Below are 16,669 nucleotides of genomic sequence, written 5' to 3'. Positions count from 1 at the left end.
GTGGTGCCGCTGAGCGTGCAGAGACAGCCTGAGAACTGGGCTTGACCCTCAGTACAGCCGGGTGCGAGCGGAGACCCTGGCGGGTCTGTCAGGGGCCTCCCACGACCCTTCCTGTAACTGCCCTGTAGGAGGAGCGTATTCAAATAACTGACTGCGAATAATGCCTTGAGCTCGCTGGTAACGCAACTCTTTTGGCTCGGGGTCCAGTAACTAACAGATGAGTGTGCGGAGACCGAGTTTAGTGTGGTGTCGGTAACACTGAAAGAGGCTATTACGTTCAAGTATTGCGTATTAGCAGGTTAAGTTACTACTGTTCTGCTTATAAACGAACTTTACTAAAAATATAAAATTCTTTAGCAGTATTTGTCATCCTCAGAGCTCATTTTGTGCTATCCATGTTTCAGTTCTGTATTTCTTTTGTTTCAAGCAAACTCATTTTTCTGAGTCACACCAGGTGATTACTATATATCAAGTTCATTGTGAACTATTTAATTTTCGTTTTGTTTAAATTTTTATTTCAGTATGAAAAATGAATACAGTTGAATTTAGATGTGAGAAATATTTTGAGCTGCACTTTACTATTTGAATAATTTGCTTAATATTGTTCTTATGAAGATTAACATTACCAGATTTCATTGATCTTTCATCTCATTGATAATAATTTCATTTTTATGCTTTCATGTGATTTTAATATTTGCATTTAAGTAATAAATGTTTTTACATGGGGATGAAGTATGACAGTGGTGGAAATCTAGTTCACTGGTGAGTTTAACTACTTTTTGAATGAAAACAGTTAAACCCCTTCCATTGTAACTCCAATTGTACCTGAAATATATTTTAAACACTATATTTTGTTCTGTATGAATTGTTCTCTGTGGAATCATTATTAGCAAATGTGACAAAGACCCTAATCTATAGGGATCAGAAGAAACTCAAAGCTGTCTCTGAGGCTTGAGAGTGCAGCATAGCATATTATCATTGAAAACAAACATAAAATTTTTGCAAGATATTTTGGCTCTTTGCTGAAGGAAGATGCTGTTTCTAAGGGACAAAATAATCTTGCTTTGTTTCCTGCTGCTTTCCTGTTGTGTTTTCCTCTTTATGACAGGCTATTCTATATTCACTATTAAGAAAAATTCAGTACTTTTCTGGAATTTGGATTTCTGGCAGTGGACCTTGCTGATAAGTGGCTCTTGCATTATGACATGGTTTGCCTTCTAGGTTTGGAATTAAGGAGTTGCAATGTAAGCGTTTTGTGAAGCTTAATTAGACATCTAAGGAGAAAAGAGATTCAGAAAAGTAATGTGTTGGCAAAGTTCAGAAAACCTGATAAAATGTATTACTAATTCTTGCAAGTGTGTGTGTACGTTGTCTGCATAATCCGCAGCGGTGGGAGATGGGTGCTCAGTGCTTAACTATGTTTGGAAAATTATCTAATGGGTCAGTAATTGGTTGGGTTTTGTTTAGGTTGTGAAGTCTATAAAAGGCATTTTTTTGTGCCTTGTTTCTTGAAATGTTTATTTTATAGTACTTTGAATCTATGGAGCTGACATTTGTCTGAATTTTCAGTAGCAATATAGGTTGAATACAATTACTGACCGCATTGATATTTTTTTTTCTATAATGTCTGCACAAATGTGTTTTGATAGTATTTGCTTTATTGCAGGGTTTGAGAAACAAACCAAAGAAAACAGGACACGTGAAACCAGACCTCATAGATGTTGATCTTGTAAGAGGTAGGTCCTGAGCTAGAAGAAGCTGAATTTCTCAGTATAAAAATAACTGCCATCCTATATCTTGTAACAAGAGTGTAATAGTAAGTATAAAAAAAACCCCAATGAAATAGCCCTACATAACTGCTTTCTAAAGAAGGCAGAAAATTCAACATAACAAGACAGCAGTGGAAGGTCAGATGATATGACACTTTTCAAGAAGTCTTTATTTAGTCTTAATTTATTTGTGTATTTCCCTCATGCCTCATGAAGGGTAGGGAAAATATTTGTTAACATTTTCCATGAGCCCAGCAGCCAGCACAGACTCCCGAGTCCATTCCAGGTAGTGCTCTTAGAATTCAGTCTGGGGTTAACCAACGCGCCCCACTGTGCTCCTGTCCTTAGAGATACTCAGGCACGCTCATACCCAGAGCTGGCCTTTAGGGACCCGCCTTGCCCCTGCACCAGTTGGTCTGGCTCGCACGCTCCTCGCACACCAGCACTCGCTCAGGTTGCTGTCACCACACGCGGCTGACCCGACTCGTGCTCTGACATCTGAATCCCGGTGCTGGCAGTCAGCCTGTACGCAGGCATGCTCACCGGATAGACTGCCCCAGCCCAGGAGAGAGTGACAGGAATTTAGTAACAAGGTCGTGCAGGCTGCGCTGATCAAGCGAACGGTATGGCCAGCCAAGCCGTGTACTGAGCAGCAGCTGTTTATGCATGACCAGTGCTTTTTTATCCCCTCACCCCTCAATTTCCCCACACCTGGTCCTCCCCAGATCACCTTAAACCCCTGCTTTCTCCTACCCTTGGTTTCTTTATTAAACAACTCAACTGTTAACTCCTGTGCAATCTGAGCACCTTTTCCCCTGCGTCCTATAATGAGTTCCATGCCCATGGGCAGCAACCTTCTTTCTTCTGAGAGGTGATCAGGAGAGCTGCGCCGGTGGCTCATGGTGATGGTTTCACACCTGGACAATGGGACTGATGGTTCTGCTGGGACAGGCCAGGGAGGGGCCTGGTCAAGGTGTTCCTTCCTTGATCTGGATTCCTGCCTTCCCTTGTGTTTTTTTTGTCCCCCTCTGGTCTTACGGACCTTCCACAGACTCATGACTCCAGAGATGGGTCTAGAAGAACTCCGGCAGGGTATTGCTTGTCTGTTTGAGCTCCTCTGCAATTGTGCAGATGAGCTTTTATCACATCACCTAACTATAACTTTTTAGAAATGGGGATCTGAAAGAAACAGAATGAGATCACACATAAACTTTAAAGAAACAGAACTGAAAAATAAAAGTTTGTAGGAATTAAGGGACAGCAGTAGAACACTTCAGTATACATTAAGAGTATTTAAACGACTGCTCTGCATGGATGTCTTGACTTGGCATGAAAGTGGTTCCAGTACTGGCAGTGTTTTACCTGTGCCAGAGCTTGCTAATGCCAGTTCTTCTAAACAAGGTGGAGGTGGCGTAGCAGTTGCCATTTCTGAGCAGTACCCTTGGCATAATTTAAGCCACACCCTCATTAAGTAAATGTTACACAATTTTCTAGCTTCCAGAGAAGTGGGAATTTGCAGGAAGAAATGGAGGAATATGAGAGAGAAAGGACATTTGATTGATTGGATGAAAAATGGTGTAGGAGAGACAAAGATGAATTATTCTTTGGGTGGCTTCCCTGCTCCTGGGGCTAGTCCTCAGTTGGACAGATACTCCTCTGTACTTCAGAATCTTATTCCATTCTCCTGAGCGGCATGGCTGGAGCAGTGTATAGATTTTGATGTTTTAAATCCTTTTGATGTATTAGGAAGAGCCTGCATCGTGCCTGCACAGGCATGTGGACTTTTCATATGACTTTGTTTCATATCAAATTTCTGATACCTCAGTGAAACAGAGTAGTTTTTTATAATTTATTTTAAAATAATTTTTGGCATAGTAAGAAATAGCAATGTGGTGTTATTGACACATTTCAAAATCTAGCTATCTGTAGAAGTTCCTGATAATGTCAGTCGAGGGCACTAACAATTAATGCAAATTTTGAATTGAGGAGATAGTGAAATGGTAGAAGTATGAAATTTATTCAAATAAATTAAATTTAAGAATTGTACCTTTAAATAACTATCTTAACTGCTCTGCTATTGAACTACTGAAGTTACTGTTAGCTGTAACAATGAAATATATCAACATTTCTTTTTTTTTCTTTTTAAAGGATCTGCTTTTGCTAAAGCAAAACCTGAAAGTCCTTGGACCTCTCTGACCCGCAAAGGAATTGTGAGAGTTGTTTTCTTTCCATTCTTCTACAGGTGGTGGCTACAAGTGACATCGACGGTTATCTTTTTCTGGCTGCTCGTTCTTTACCTTCTTCAAGGTAGAGTTTGATTACAGGATCATCTTCAACTTATTTTATTTATGCCTTATTTTAACCATATGGAAGCTGCTTCTTCACTTTATGCTGTTAAGGTTCATTCCAGTATCTTCAGAAAATACTGGAATGACACAGTCCCAAGAATGTGTCTTTTGGTTAACATTTCTTTTATACATATAAAGGGGGCATACTGAAAATTTAAGGATTTCCTTACAGGCTTTCTTCAGCATGTAGCACATCTCTCTACATAATTTAGGTTTCCAGGACTATCTAGGTTAGTTCAAAACCGAGGAGTAGCAAAGAAACCTTTGGCTTAGGCAGTGTATTTTCTGTTGGGATTTTGGTCTTTCTGGTACTTGTGCAGATCAAGAGCTCTGATCAAAAACCAAGGAAGGCAAAACCTGCCTGTGCAGCCTGGTAGGATGATCTGTTTGATGAGTTTCCAGTTGTCCTTCCACGTACTATTTTGTCACATCAGATGCAGTAAACTTCTAACACGTAAACTTTAGTCAGACCTCAGCTGTGCTCATGAATGTTTAGCAAATGGGGGACTTGCTGTCCTATGTCCATCTTCTGCTATTTTTTCCATTGCAGTGGGGAAACTATGACTCTTAATTTAACATTTCCTAAATTATAGAAGGACTTTGGGCAACCGTTGGCAAACAGAAGGTAATTCACAGCTTTCACGATGCTCACTCTTGAGTTCCAGTAATCTGACTTTGGGCTTCTCTTAATTATGTGTTATATATAACGTGAAGATTAGAAAAGAAGACTGTGATGTAGTGAGTCAGTATCTAACAGTGGGAAAGTCACCGAAATTAAGTGTATTAGCAGTGTACAGAACAGAAATGGAACAGAAGGTTAATGAAAGTTGGGGTAATTTAAATACACTGAGAAGGTATATAAATTTTCCACTGAAATCCAATAAAAATACAGTATTACTTCTTCAATTTTACCATCCATCCTCTGAGTTGTGAATCGCTGTATCATTTGGAAACTGTATTTAAAACCAGAAATAGATTTTGAAAAAAGGACAGTGCCTCTTCGCTGGGGATGTTACCAGCTGTAAATTGGATTTCACGGTGCCAGTGCTCCAAAACTTAAATAGTGACAATAGCCTATAAAAACTTCTCTGTATCCCCATTTCTGAGATAGATGCTTAAGAAATATTTTTGCATATATTAGCATTTGTGCATACTATAAGTGATCCCATAGTGTTAATTATTTTAATCTCATATATAGTAATGTAGGTAGTAAAATATGTAAGTTATAGTTCATTTGTTACCATGTTCATAGGTGGATTATTCTGAGAAACACCATTATACTAATTTTTATGTTTCCATTCTTAAATTTATTTTAAAAAATATACCCACACTTAATTAGTGGAGCCTTCATAAAACTCTAAAGGAAGCAAAAAAGTAAGGCAATGCATATCTGAGTGCAAGCAAGTTTTCTAGGACATTAATTACAGAGCTATCTCGTAATTAACTTCTTTTCCCCTCAGATTTCCTGGGATCTATGATTTACTGAAGTTATGGTTGGCACGCATTATTTCCCTGATCCATATAGTCTGTAAGGGGACAAAATATTTCTGATATTTCTGAGGTTGTGAATTAATAAATAGAAAAGAATTAGTAGTATTTAATATTACACTATAATCCAACTATTTGAATAATCCGACTTGTCATTTGAATTGTGCTGAATTAACCGCAGAAGTTTTGATGGCTTTTGAAATGAAGTGAAAGGCTTACACGGTACACATAAATCAAATTAAACTGTCAGATTTTTAGTGGAAACTATTTCAGACAGCCCACCAAGCGTCTCCTGAAGTTTTGCTTATATTTTACTCAGGAGATGTGATCAGTTATTAATTTTGTACAAAATCAGTAAGGCAGCACGAAAACATCAAGCATCCATTATGAAAACAACAAAATACTTCATTATTTCTGCCCTGAATCTGAATTTTGTGATGTAGCTCAGACTTTGTCGTCATGATAGATTCTCACTGATGCTGTTGTGAAATAATCTTTTTGCTTGTTAGATTGTTTTATTTTGTTTATATGTTTAGATAAACAATTTTATTTAATTATGAAGTATTTTCTATAGGTTTATGTACTGCATTACTTGGAATTATTGCTTTGAAATTGATTAGCTTTAGCCAAGGATACTTGGCTAGCATTTATGTAAGTCTACAGAAAAGAATTCTTTCTTTGGCTGTTAATTTAAACTCCAGATTTTATTTGCATGTGTTATAAAGTATGATTAGCAAAATGTGAGATAAGAGAGCTAGAGAGTAATGCTTTTTGTCCAAGGTCATGGAACAGGCTGAATTAAAGTAGAGGGAAAGCTTTTTTCTTCTGACTCCTTATCCATTTACTTTATAGCATTATCTCATTTTTATTTTAAAAATGTTTCTATATTCTAATAGGAAAATTAAGTGTGAAATTATAGTGTATCTTAAGTATGAAACAAGAAAATTTAATAGTGATAACTTTTATGGTGGTGAGATATATACATATGTGTGCATTTTTAAACTTGTTAATACAGACGTTGCAAAGCTTTAAATGATATGAAGATAAAAGCTTGTTTATCTTTGAAATGTACAGTTGCTTTCTTTGATACAGCTTTTTGCTCTGTGTGATACAGTTTCCTTTGTGTCTGTTTCACAAAAGAAACCACTGCAATTTAGGAAAGTATAAGTCCAAACACTGCAAAAAAGTAAAGAAATAATTAAACGTGGTGTGAGAAATTCTGTTCCAAGACCTAGCTGTTAGTAGGGGCAGTTCTAGTATGGTCTGAACTACAGCGTATTGACACACGGTGCAGTAAGAGGTTCTTGGATTTTTTGATGTTGGATTTCTGATTAACATATACTGTCTTCCTGAGAAGCCTCATACAGCAAAACCTTAATTCACGTATAATAATAAAAGATAGCCTATGTGTTCTACGTAAGACTTCTGTCTTTTTTTAGGAAAAAGGCTGATGGGAAATTAGAACTAGATTACCACAATCAAAAATAATTCCATTGTTTTGTACATTCATTATGTTTCTAATACTGGTTACTTTGCTAAAGATTATGTCACGAAAAAAAGTCTAATCTCTGTTTAGTGGAAAACATGACATCCACGTATCTGCTGTGTTAGATGTGGCTTCATCTTATATGTTTTAGGTGTTTGAATGTGGCATATAAATTTGCAGGTGGCTGTATTTTTTCAATCAATTTTAGCAGAGATCTGGAGAAAGCTGTTGTACGTGTACCATGTAATTTTTGTGCAAGGAGTTATGTCTAAGTTACGAGACTTTCACTACTTAGTGGTACACAACAAAATCAGGTTCTCACAGAGCATGCAGTTGTTAGTCACAGAGAATAATGCCCCTGTTCTGTTTCTGAATTAGTTCTTGGGTTTCTGGTTGGTTTGTCAGGTGTGGGTTTTTTTCTTTTTTCTTTCTTGATAGCTTCTCTCAGCTGAGTTAGAGAACGCAGCACCTCAAGCCATAGAGGCAGAGCAACAAGAACATACAATAAACAGAAAAAGAAAATGAGTCGCCTCTTCTGTCTGGCCCCCTGCATGTTGAATGTATTTAGACCTGAAGCCTGCAGAAGATATTTCTGAGTTGTAGAAGTGGTTGGGCTCTGGGTACAGGAGCAAGAAGAGCTGCATGGGTGTTGGCTGTGTGTGAAAAGCTGGTTGTAGTGTTACAAAATGAACAGTTAAGTATGGAGTTGGAAGCTGCCCCTTTTCCAATCAAAAGTGCTGGCTGGAGTCCTGGTCACTTCAGCTGAACTACCTCATAGTTTCCATGGTTTGTCTTTGATCTTTCCTCATTACTAGAAAATGTACACAGAAGTATATATGAAATGTGTACAGGGTTGCACTTCTACATGTCTGCCTATCCATATGGGAGATTTTGTCCTTTGGCACATGGTGTTTAAAATGCATTTTGCTAGAGAATATAAAGAGTTTCTAGTCTTGAGTCTGTTGGTCCTTAACAGTGTTGAAATAGATGTATGGTTCCACAGCGTCACAGGCTAGTTGAGGCTGGCAGGGACCTCTGGAGACAGGCTAGTCCTGACTCCTGCTCAAAACTGGGTCAGCTAGAACAGGTTGTTCAGGGCCATGTCCAGTCAGAGTTTAAGTATCTCCAAGGATGGAGAAACTTCAGCCTGTCTGGACAACCTCTCCTAGTTTGGTAAGTTCTACACTCACTTTTTGAGTTGTGCTGCATCATTATACATGATACAGAATTAAATTTATTTGGGCTGCTTTAAGGATGTTGATCGTTTTTTGGTTTTGTCCTCTGTTGAAGGTTCACCTTAATTTAAGGCGGTTTCATGACAGATCTAGCTTTCCAAATGCTTTTTTCCCTGTTCTTACTTAATTCTGCTGCCTTTTTTTTTGAACAATAGCTAAGATATTGCAAGTGTAAAAGAAGAAGTGGATATTAAGACAGTGGGCAACTTTAAATCTTTATTTAAATCTTTATTACTGCCTATTTCATTGCAATTGTAACTCCTTCCTCTCAGAATTACATGGGTTGGTTTAAAATGCAGATAAAGGGCTATGTCTGTTTCTCTTTTTAACAGAAGCCATATAATGAGTTGGCTATTTTAGACATTCCAAGTATTAAACTCTACTTCATTTTCCTTCTTTTCCAGTTGCTGCTGTAGTGTTATTCTATACAGCCCAAAGCCCACATACTATACCTCTGACAGAAGTAATTGGGCCGATATGGCTGATGTTGCTCCTTGGAACTGTGCATTGTCAGATTGTTTCAACACGAACTCCTAAGCCACCTCCCAGTACAGGGGGGAAAAGAAGAAGGTATAGTCTGTGTTAAAGTACTGATTTCGGATCATGTTTTGATCTGAAACTTTGAAGTGGGTGCTTAATTGGTGCTCTTTAACTTTTATGCATTGGCTAATTTATGCATTGTTTTATTTGAATTGTAATGCGTTGAATTTGACATCTTGCCTCAAAACAATTTGTATCTGAAGAGTGGCGGAGAGACAGTATTTATAGTACTGCAAATCTAGTCTTACAACTCTGTGCAGTACTAACTAATGATTACAGGAGATTCTGTTGGAAGCACAGAGCTTAAATCTACCAGCTCTTCTTTGAGTATAGTTTGGTACAATGAATTGTCCCAGTCAAATGGGAAAACCCGCAGTAGTGAAATTTGCAGATCTAAGCCTCTGATGATGAAATGAAATGTATTTTGTGTTTAAGTGTAATGATATTAAGTGTTATGCTTAAGTGGAGTTTAAGCTGACGTGATAAAACTTTAGCAGAATACTTTGAAACTTGCTTGGTTTTGCATGCTTAAACTGCTGAACGTATTACAGTAGATTGCACTTACAAAGCTACCTTCCAATTTTAATCTCTTCTGATGAAGGAAATTAAGGAAAGCAGCACATTTGGAAGTACATAGGGAAGGAGATGGCTCTAGTACCACAGATAACACACAGGAGGGAACATTGCAGAGCTACGGTACAAGCACCTCTTGCAGTATTGGCGCTGTCTTCAGAGATATCTGGCATGCTGCTTTCTTTTTATCAGGGTTTGTATTTATTCAAGGCTTTGTATGTGTTAGAAATGCACTATCCCTTTTCTAAATAAGTAAACATTGATGTAATGATTAAACTTTTGTTGATCTAGCTTTTGTTCTTAATAATAAACTCATCTCAGTGTTTGAACGTGCTAATGTGGTGTTTCTTGACTTGTGCAAAAGCTGATGCAAGAATTTTGAAAAGGTACTGAATTAACTTTTAGTTAAATTCTATTTTGATGTAGGAGTGCTCTGTGTGGGCTGTCAGGAACAAACCAACTCAGTTTCTCAGGTTTTTTTTTCCTTAATTTTAATCCAGTGAGAAAACGTGACCCTTTAATTTTTATTACATTAGCTGCTTGTTACTGTGAGAGAGTGCTTATTGGACTCCCCCACTGTCATCACGTCACACTTTTTCTGAAGGAAAAGCCTTCAGGATTCAAGTAGGCGCAGCGTTTAGTTTATAAATGAACATCAAAGATACTTTTTCTAATCGCTGGAAAGAACATCTAACTCCATTCCATTCTAGGCCTGTTTTGCAAATGATTGATGTGCTATTGCAGTGCTCTAGGCAGTTAAAGTTTTTTTAAAAAAACATTCTGTAGCAGTCGCTGTTCAAGATAGTGCAATACATGCACCATTGTAGTGCTCCGTATCAGCATTTATTAACAAGCGAAAATGTGCTCATAAAGTAGTATAGAATTGAGAAAAGGGATACTGCAAGTTACTACGTTGATGTTTTGTTGTGCATGCTGCATCTTAAATATGGTAACACTAACATGTCTGTCATACTTGTGGTATGTGCTGTTAAAGCTTATGTTATGTTCTGGGAATATCTAGTTGAAACTCTGGAGTAGTTTTAAAAATGTTTAAAAATATTGCAAGAGGAGAGTTCATTTAGCTCGTTTTCCTGTGTAGATTAAGCTAGGTTCTTTGAGTCTGTAGGCATTACACTCCAAACGTACCAGAAAGTAATCTCCTCAACTTTTGAATGTTTTCCATTCATTGAAGATACTGCTCTGCAGTAAGAGGAGGAGTGTTGGAAGATACATTTTTTTTTTTTCCTTATCTTCCCTCATGTTGGTCTCAAGATTGTTTTCAGTTGAGAAAGGCTGTGTCGGACTTCCTCTAAGGATTTGTTTAAACCATTAATGAGAGGTGGTGTGCATATATATAGATGTTAAGCCTCAATGATGACTACTTAATATACACAGTATCTTCAAAGGATAAAGGGCACAGAGAGACTAAAAATGCTGTAAGTAGCCCTTAGTCATTTACCTCTTGAATTGCAGAGGCACAGTTGTTTGTATGTCTGGAGCCATACAAACCATATCAGGAACTTGTCTAGCTGAAAAATAACCTTTTTTCCCAGGAGATCATGCAGATCAGCTTCTTCATGTAATTTCTTTGGTGGTAATGCAGACAGCTTTGTCAGCACGGTGGAATGGCAGAGTGGGGCTGGGAGTGAGTAAGCAGGAGGGCAGTATGGAGTGCATTGATTGCTTTCCTTGGTGATATTGCTGAAGAAAATCTTACAGACCCTTAGTGCAAGGACGCTGTACAGTGACATCTGTCCTGTTTCTTAGGACAAATCGTGAAGTTCTTTAGGTAAGCATATTAGAGTGTCTCATCAGTGTTTATTTACAGCAGTTTTTGCCATATATTGAACTTTGAGGTACCATTTTCTGGAGTTTTAAATAGAGGTCTTAAGCCTATGGTTTCCAAATTAACCACAGAAATTATGTCCTTTGCTTCAAGGCAGGACCCTGTGTACCTAGACCATTTGCCTACACTCAGGTCATCGGTAATCTGGAACTGTGTATTCAATAAATAGCCTCTCGAATGGCAGAACTTGGTCTGACTATTAAAATAAAAGTCTAAAGGTTAATCCAGCACAGCAGCAATGTAGAATATAGGAATTATTATTTTCTTTGGAAAGGAGAGTGATAAGTAGTTTAGGATGAGGTACAGATTTGGGACTTTGCTCTCTGTGTGTCCGTACTCCAGTATGGAAATCTTACAAATGTAACTTCTTTAAATGTTTTGCAGTGTGAACAGAGAGGAGAGGGGTTTGGTTTTTTGTTTTGGGTTTTTTTTGACCAGCCCCAATAAAAATACATGGGAATAGAATACTTATGGAAGACTGTAGCTTTTCACTAAACACGATTTCAACCCTCCTTAATATTTTGTTTAGCTGATGCATGAATAAGACTGAAAGTCACTCTTGACTTAGCTTTTGCATATATTCAGACTTTTTAAGACCTTGGATTTATTCATAGTGCTGACCTGTCTTGCTCTTAAATACTTTCAATTCTACCATGACATTTAAAAAGTTGATTAATGATGTGTATGTATATATATAGTAATTCTAGGAAGCTATACATTTCTATCAGTTAGGGAAGTGTTGTTCATGTTTGTTTTTTCTTTTAACACAGTGTAGTGCATGAAAGTCTAAATTTAAGTCCAAATTTATGTTTTACTGGCTTGAGTATTACACTTAATTTAGGATTCTTAGAAAAAATAAATTTGGTTTCTACGCTAGAAAATAATGAAAGTCTTCAGTTGAGTTACCTGCTTTTCAAAATGAGTCTTAGTTGATATGAGACTAGTGTTTGTCTTGCAGTTTTAGCACCTACACATTGCCTGAGTAGTGAAATCCTATTTGAACAAATTATACGTGCATACATATGTACGTTCATTTTTCTCTTAGTTATTCCTACTCAACCATTTGAGGCTACGTCTTCCTATTAGCTTTCAAGTTTCATGTGAGATGTGTAAGAACTTCTCAGATCAAACTTGGAAGAGTTGTCCTGTTACTCGCCTCATACAGCTTGGTAACCTGTGGAGTAAGTCTGACTGGACGTGTATGTATGTGAGGAGAAATGCATTCCCTTTTCCACTGTTGAAGTTTTGAAGTGCCAAAAGTATATTTCATGCATTAAAAATTGGCCTCTCTGGGTTCCTCCTGCTTATTGCAGATCATTTAATATGAGTTGTTCTTCCTTAAGAAGAAGCTTACCGAACTTCCCAAAACCTATTTTACAATGAGTTGCCTCTGAAAGGCTGATACTTGCTTTATTCTAGAATGTAACAGCAAATTTTCTATTAAATTTGAAACTAATCTTTCTCTTTCTTCAGTTGTCTTATCTTCATTAACTTAGTTAAATAGTGACACTACAGAACAGCACAGAAATAGTTCTAATGTTTTTACTGCTGATAGTTTGATCTTTTTGTCCAAAGCCTCAGTAATATTTGAGATAATTTTCTAGGTCCATCGAAAAGGTTAAAACTCTGTATGCGATGTAGCACATTGGTTTTCTGTGAACAGGAGGCTTACTAGTTGCTTCTCCACCACAGAACACATGCTAAAGCATTTTGCTCTCTCTTTACCTTTGTAAGCTTAAAATAAAAATTAATCTATGCAATTATATAGGAACTACAGAAAGTGTTTCTGGTGGTTTTGTACTCCTTTAGAAATCAAGTTGACTAAGAATTTTGGGAACATCAGGGAGTGGTAGGTGAGTTCTGTAGCTTTCTGCAAGATCTTTGTATATGAGAAGTGGAACATCAGTTACTTTTTTTTAAAGAAAAAAGAAAAGGAAAAAAAGCTGTTTATCTTTCTTCCAGGACAGGATGAGGGAAAGTGGAATGAGATTAAGATGGGAAGGGAGGGTGAAACACTTCAGTAACATTGTGTCTGCATGGTTTAGTCCACATTCCATCAGATGAATTGTTCTTTTTTGGATTTTTCCATTTTATCCAGTGCTCTCTAGCCTTTTCTTGTGTTTAGGTCTCCCATGTACCTGTGGAATACCTTATCTTGGGAGGAATGGGAGGTGACTATCCCAATTATTCCAATTCATTCAATGTACATATTAAAGAGGAATTTAATCTTCAGAGGTGTGATCCAAGCTCTCACAGAATGCCTTACTCCTTTAAGAGAAAGGCAACACACAGTCCCTTATAGGAGCACAAGATCAATCAAACAGATTCTTGGTAATTTTATGACCTGTGTCCAGTGTTCTGCTTTTAATAAAAACAAAAAAATTCCTGGGAACTTGATTTATAACACTTCCCCACAGGTATTCTGTGAACCTAATAAACAGCCTAATAAATAAAAGATACTCATTGCTTTTCTGATTTTTTTTTTTTTCCCAATGTAATTTACTTTGAGAATAGAGAAGCCTAAACAGAGACTTAGAGTAGTCTCTATCGACAAGGTAGCAAGCTGCTACTCCTTTTCATTCCTTCATCAAGTGCCCTTTCTAATTTGGAAGGGTAATCAGTGACACATTTGCTTTGAGAAAGCCTTTTTCTCACATTAGATATTCTTACCGCTACATCTAGGTAAGATGAGACTTAAATAAGGGCCTTGACATCTAGAGAATGTTCTGGAAGGCTATATCAATATTAGTACTCTTAATAATAATAATATTGAAGCGTAAGTCGTAAACTTATTTTATAGTTTGAAAACAGGTTTAATCAGTGTGTTTATAAGATATATCGTAATATGTTACCAGGGATGTTACTGGATAATACAGAAAAGGGTAAATCACTTTGAATCACTTTGTATTTAGTAGAGTTACCAGTAAGCAGAGGGTACCAACAAGAAATATCTGTCTCCAGAGAACTAAACAGCATGTTTGTTTGTGACTTCAGGAAATAGCATACTTAGTTTAAATGAATAACAGTTGGAGAAACTTTTAGCATACCACTTCTTTTTTGTTCAGAGAGAATAGGGAGGTTTCTTATTTACAGGTGAGGCTTGTGGTTCTTCTATTGCCAAAGTTGCTGTGAAGTTTTAGTTTTAAAACAGGTTTCCTTTTCTTTCAGTAGATAATGATACAATTTTTTTCAGACACAAATTTCTTTTGTAACAATTTTAGGAAAGGATAGTGGGTGTTATTTAGAAAATGAAATAGTTACAAGTATTGCATCAAATGCTAATATCACTGGTATCTTAGTAGTAAAACTAGAACATGGGTTGAGAGGAATAAGCAGGATTCAGACTAGGAAAAGAATGAATCATTAGTTTAATACATATGTTTGTTTCAAATATAGATCTAAGAAAGCAAAAAACTCAATAGATAAATCCACTGAAACTGATAATGGCTACGTGTCCTTTGATGGGAAAAAGACGGGTAAAAGCAGTGAAGCATGTATGCAGGCCCATGAGCGCCGATGTGAAGTGATTAAGCCAGAAGAGCCAGGGCGGAGCACTGCAGCTGTGAGAGATGCCTTCAGCAATCATAGTCATCACAAAGTAAGTGTGCGTCCTTGCTTTCAAAGCAGGATTATTAGCTTGTCAAATGATACGTGAGGCATATTTTTATGATGCTTTTGATGCGTTCTTATCTACTTTACCCTTAAAAATGTTTTTTAAAATGAAATTAGGCTTAGAGTCCTGGGGTCAGTAAGTACATCATCTTATTTCATTCTTACATTCCTAACCTTTCCTTTTTCTTGTAGGAAGATCTTTGTTGACAACTAAACATTCTTTGCCATTCTGTTTTTCAATGCACAAATTTGTGTGCTGTCTATAGAATAAACTTTGGATTACTGACGATTTGTGATTTTGAGGTCATTCTGAGCATTTGCCTGTGAATAATCTTCCTTTTACTTTGCTATTTTGTTGTGTGCTTAATTGATTGTGTTTAATTGAGGACTCTATAGGGAGGAATAGGGATGAGATGGAAGCATAGGAAGTGGTGATTAAAGAAAGCAGAACTTTTAATTTGTATGGGACTGGTTATCTCTTAGATATCTTATTTTCATCTTACTGTTCTACGTAATAGCTGTTCCAAAATATTTTTCCTGGCTCTTGGTGTTAGAATATATATTGACTGCTATTGCAGCTCTTACACTTGACTCTGTCTCACTAGTATTTACCATCAATGTTCAGTCATAACAAGGGTTTTTTCCATGATAACATCAAAAGGAAAGGTTATTCTACTGAAAGTCTACAAGTACACGTTTTTATATAGGAAAGCCATTCTTTGTGGATTTCACAGTCCGATTGTTTAACAACCCCTTAAAGATCCATGATTAAGTCAGAATGAAGGTGGTGATGGTTCATCTCAGAGCAAAAACTTCATTCTGTTGGTCTGCAGGAGGTGCTTTCTCAGCAGTGTTAGCAGCTGAGATTCAGTTCCAAGCGTTTTGCATTCTTGGTGAAATTAAACAAATCAAGAATTTTTAAGAAAAAGTATTTTTAAAGAGTTTTATGGGTGTTTTAATAGAATAGATGAGATGTTGTCTACATTTATCTTGGTGAGTACATGATGACTTTAAGGAGTTGTCACCAGAGGCTAAGTAGGCTCCTCTCTTCTCCTCATCGCTTCTTCCAAAGACAATCAATGCATTTCAGTGCCCCTGCAAGAAGCAGTAGGTAAGACACCCCAGACTGTTCTGCCTGTCCCTTTTTCTCTTTGCAGCTCAGCTGTTAAAAAAGTGAGATGATCTGACCTTGAAGCACTTCAGAAATGAGAGTTCATCATGGAAGAGAGAATGATGTCTGAGTTGCAGCAGGGGAAAAGGATTTGTTCTATTTGTAGAGAACAGCTTCACTATTTTTTTCTTTTAGCATTTAATCGATGGCAGGAAGACTCCAAAGGAAACTTTTGCAGGGTCCTGTCTGGTGGTATAATAAGTGAGAATATACAAAAAAGTTGACAGCTGAATGATCCTTTACTACCATTTTTTTCTTTCTGTTACAGTAAGAGCTACTTTAACTTTAGTTTAAAATCAGGGAAATGGAAACTGGAATAAATTAATGATCAGTTATCATTAGAAGAAGAGGTAAATGTTAACTTGGTACTGTATGTGGTGATAATTCAATGTTACAATATCTGCTATCACAGTTTTGGGGTTTGTTTGCTTTGGGTTTTTTCCAAATTGTCTGGGTATGGCCTTTAAGACTTTCTTGCTACATTTGATTGACAAAATCACATTTAAAATAAGAATGCCAGAATTGGTCTTTGGTATAATCTGAACTAGCCCTTCATCATCTGAGTAATGTTTAATTTTGATATTTTAATTTCTGTTTTATA

General features: G+C 36.9%; 1 protein-coding gene across 1 annotated transcript in view; it reads left to right on the top strand.

Moving 5' to 3' along the window:
• Positions 1-1,666: 1,666 nt before the first annotated feature.
• PHTF2 (putative homeodomain transcription factor 2) overlaps positions 1,667-16,669 on the top strand; it is a gene marked incomplete at its 5' end in the record, with an annotated part of 34,561 nt that continues 19,558 nt past the window's right edge. The window contains 5 exons of the mRNA XM_010141405.1: positions 1,667-1,736; positions 3,918-4,076; positions 8,731-8,896; positions 9,468-9,632; positions 14,682-14,883. Of these exons, the coding sequence (XP_010139707.1) occupies positions 1,667-1,736; positions 3,918-4,076; positions 8,731-8,896; positions 9,468-9,632; positions 14,682-14,883 (762 nt within the window). The remainder of the gene's footprint in view (positions 1,737-3,917; positions 4,077-8,730; positions 8,897-9,467; positions 9,633-14,681; positions 14,884-16,669) is intronic.

This window comes from Buceros rhinoceros, unplaced genomic scaffold, assembly GCF_000710305.1.
Source record: "Buceros rhinoceros silvestris isolate BGI_N320 unplaced genomic scaffold, ASM71030v1 scaffold9730, whole genome shotgun sequence".
Lineage (NCBI taxonomy): Eukaryota > Metazoa > Chordata > Aves > Bucerotiformes > Bucerotidae > Buceros > Buceros rhinoceros.
Note: the sequence above shows the minus strand (reverse complement) of the source record. Positions and strands in the feature narration are given on the sequence as shown.